Source organism: Simochromis diagramma, unplaced genomic scaffold (genome assembly GCF_900408965.1).
Source record: "Simochromis diagramma unplaced genomic scaffold, fSimDia1.1 OVJJ01000746.1, whole genome shotgun sequence".
In the NCBI taxonomy this organism is placed as follows: Eukaryota; Metazoa; Chordata; class Actinopteri; order Cichliformes; family Cichlidae; genus Simochromis; species Simochromis diagramma.
The window spans coordinates 2,028,683-2,032,181 of NW_024386757.1; the positions used below are offsets into that span (position 1 = coordinate 2,028,683).

At 40.8% G+C, this 3,499-nt stretch overlaps 1 protein-coding gene and 1 long non-coding RNA gene across 2 annotated transcripts; one reads left to right on the forward strand and one right to left on the reverse strand.

Moving 5' to 3' along the window:
* Nucleotides 1-564: 564 nt before the first annotated feature.
* Nucleotides 565-1,771, forward strand: LOC120730940 (putative nuclease HARBI1). The gene is made up of 3 exons (XM_040027566.1): nt 565-1,041; nt 1,116-1,227; nt 1,303-1,771. Exons 1-3 carry the CDS (start codon nt 895-897, stop codon nt 1,677-1,679), a joined length of 636 nt encoding a protein of 211 aa, XP_039883500.1. The 5' UTR covers nt 565-894; the 3' UTR covers nt 1,680-1,771.
* Nucleotides 1,772-1,872: 101 nt separating this feature from the next.
* LOC120730947 lies at nt 1,873-2,599 on the reverse strand. Its single transcript, XR_005695246.1, has 3 exons — nt 2,378-2,599; nt 2,072-2,171; nt 1,873-1,993 (listed from the first exon to the last, which is right to left on the reverse strand). It is a non-coding gene; the product is annotated as an uncharacterized LOC120730947 (long non-coding RNA).
* Between the last annotated feature and the right edge of the window lie 900 nt (nt 2,600-3,499).

Genomic DNA, 3,499 nt, shown 5'->3' on the forward strand with positions numbered 1-3,499 from the left:
ATCGTTCGGTTCTCCGAAGCTCATCCGGGACTTGCTGTCATAGCAACAGATCCGTAAGCGTAAACCTGCTTGGGAGCAGGCTTACTTTATGTAAACAGGATTAGATCGCGGCCACTCAGGTATGTCCGCTTCATTTATACGAAAGCAACAGCGATATTTTTCCACTGTTTTTCCATAAATAAATATTATCAATGTAACTAAAGATAATGCAGTATTTGATTCTTTTATTGATTTCATACAGATACATACAGGTCATTTCCTAAAAAAAGGGAAATGTACTATTAATCATTCTATTTCATGTATTTGATTATTTCAGATGTAATTCATATTTTAGAGTAGTAATAGTAAATAACTTCGTGTAATCAAGATGAGACCACGGCTATAAAAGCGAAGGTGGATTTGGAAAGTCTGTCGCAGCCATGTCCTGTCCGTTTGTACGCGAGCAACCCATTGCGGAAGGTGCAAGATTGATAAGGAGAGTTTTCAGAATTCAGCGTATATTGCGGGATAGACAGGATCCTTTAGCTCAGCGCGACAGTGTGCTCATAGATATCGATTTTCCCGTGAGGGTATTATTTACTTAACCAACTTGTTGGATCCCTATGTTAAGAGTTCCACTCACCGTAGTCGGGCATTAACAACTGCACAAACTGTGTGCATTGCCTTGCGTTTCTTTGCGAGTGGCACGTTTCTGTACGCTGTTGGAGACGCATAGAACATTGGCAAAAGTGCTGTCTGCCGTTCCATTCGCAAAGTATACCTGGCACTCAAGCATTTCCTGGGTGTGTTTGTGGTTTTTCCAAGCCACTTAAGACCACAGGTTGTCAAACAGGACTTTTTTTTTCTATTGCAGGTACATTAAATTCGATAATGAATGTGATGCAATCATGACCTATGTCTGTAACTATAGCTCGATTGTCCGCAGGCTTCCCTAATGTGATTGGTACCATAGACTGCACACACATTGCGATCAAGGCCCCCCCAGGCCCCAATGAAGGGGATTTTGTCAATCGAAAGGGGGTTCACAGTATAAATGTGCAGGTGAGTAATACTAATATTTTAGATGGTAATATATAATGAAAAGGAGTGTGTTCACATATAATGAAATCTCTTAGATGGTGTGTGACTCTATGTGCCATATCACAAATGTGGAAGCTAAATGGCCCGGATCAGTGCATGACTCAAGAATTTTCAGAGAGTCAGGGTTATGCACATTATTTGAGCGTGGTAAGAAAAAGAGACTTATTTTGATATTTCATACTTATTTTGGGCCTAACATAACAGCATTTCTCCATTACACAGGGGCCTACGATGGGATTCTCCTTGGAGACAGGGGTTATGCATGCAGGCAGTACTTCATGACACCGTTCCCTGGCCCCAACCCTGGGCCACAAACCCGCTACAATGCAGCTCTAGTCAGGACAAGGGCACGCATTGAAATGACCTTTGGGCAAATAAACGGAAGATTTCAGTGTCTGAAAAGTCTGAGGGTTGCACCTGACAGGGCATGTGACATTATTGTTGCATGTGCCGTACTGCACAACATTGCCACCATCAGAAAGGAGAGGACTTCTGTGGTGGAGGTGCAGCCTGATGATGACCTCCAGCCAGTGCACTTGGACCAACCTAGTGGCAGAGCTGCACGGGACAGAATTGTGCAACACAATTTCGAATATTAAAAACATGACAAAACATGTTTTTCATTGAAATTTATTTGAGCATCTTTTTCTGTCTCATCAAAAAAAAAAGCCAGTCATCATTTGCCAGGAAAAATATCATATATACTGTATCACGCAAGGTCATCAATAGTGCTCTGTATGAAAGTGTATTTTTACTTACTCTGAAGTTCCTTTTGAAGCAACTCGATTTCTAGTTGAACTTTTTGCTTCATTAGAGCTTGAAGTTCGATTTCACCTAGAAGCTTTTGTTTCTTTAGCTCAGTATACTCCATTTTTTGCTGGAGACTTCTCTTATAGAGCAAACGAATGTCACCCTGTTTCAATTGTAGAGACAACATGTAACGGTCAATACATGTCATATAGGAAGTAAAATTAATTACAAGACTGCCCACCTCTGTATCAGGCCTCTCTGCCGGCCTCTTTGCAAATTATGCATGCACTTGCAGGGACTTCCTCCAAACCACAGTCATCTGACAGGGTTGCTTCACTGTCCTGTGCAATGGAAACAAAATGGTGCAACTTACTGTGCATGCTTCAGTCACTGTTGCAAGGGGACAGGTAAAAGTGATGGAGTGTTATGTAAAACTACACACAAAAAAACCCACAATTTCAATAAATGTCAAAGTACAAAAAGCATTTTAATTAAGGCAACAACCAAATATTTTACATTGTACAAATAGAATTATGAGCTCATTTACCAGTTATGAAGGTGCTGCTGCTACTGCACCCTGGCTGCTGGTCTAAGGAAGAGCTGCCCCCAGGGATGCCCTCAACAATGGGTCTGGTGGCATTCAACCCTAGGGCCAGCTCCTCTGCCGGGGTGTGACGAGGGGGTGCAGGACCACCACCTGTCTTTTTTTGCTCTGCCCTTTTCTTGGTTGCTGTTATAAACAAACAAACAGATTATTTCAGGGTCTCTTTTCAAGAGACTAAAAGCAATATAAGTGATAAATATTACCATTCTGTAGAATATTCTTATATTTCACTTTTACTTGTTCCCATGTTCTAGTGGGTCCTGTTGTGGCTCTAATGTGAAAGAGGATATAATGTAATATAATATAATATGATATAATATAATATAATATGATATAATGTAACATAATATAATATAATAAATTACTTACGAGTTTAATTTGTCAGCAACTTTCTGCCAGCCCTCTCTCCTTGCTTTTGCAGCCTTTGCAGTGTTCCCTTGCGTTTTAATTAAACTCTGAGACTCCTGAAATCCCTCAATCAAGAGTTCTTGCTCTGCTGCTGAAAAATACTGAGCGCGCGCCTTCGACATTTTCGCCGACCAATCAAAGGGTTGCCGATCAATGTTTCTACTATCGATGCGTAGCCCCTTTTAAGCCACCCAGTGATCTCACATTACTTCATCCAGCTGTACTAATCGTCAACAACAGGTGTGTTCGGAGAACCGGAATAGCGAGCTCAAAGTTGGCGCGATGATTTGATCTTGGATGTGTCATTTGATCTTGGATGTAGTAAGCGAGGTACGAAGAACGGACCCCTGGACCAACATTATTATGATATGATATTATGCAAAAACAAGTCCAACACGGGGATATCAGATACACCACCAAAAAAGAGGTGGTGTATCTGGGTCTCTGATCCAGCATTTTGTGCTTTATTTTGTAATTTTGAGACCCTTATGTTAAGGTTGTGATGATAAGTTCCTTTGTTATTCTTATTTAGGGTTTAGTTGAGTTTTGATTTATCATTATTATTATCTGTCTCATATGTTTTGGTGTTTTGTTTCTTGTCTAGTTTGTTATGCGTTTCAGGTCCGTGTGTTCCCTATTGTCAAGCTTCTGTTGTCA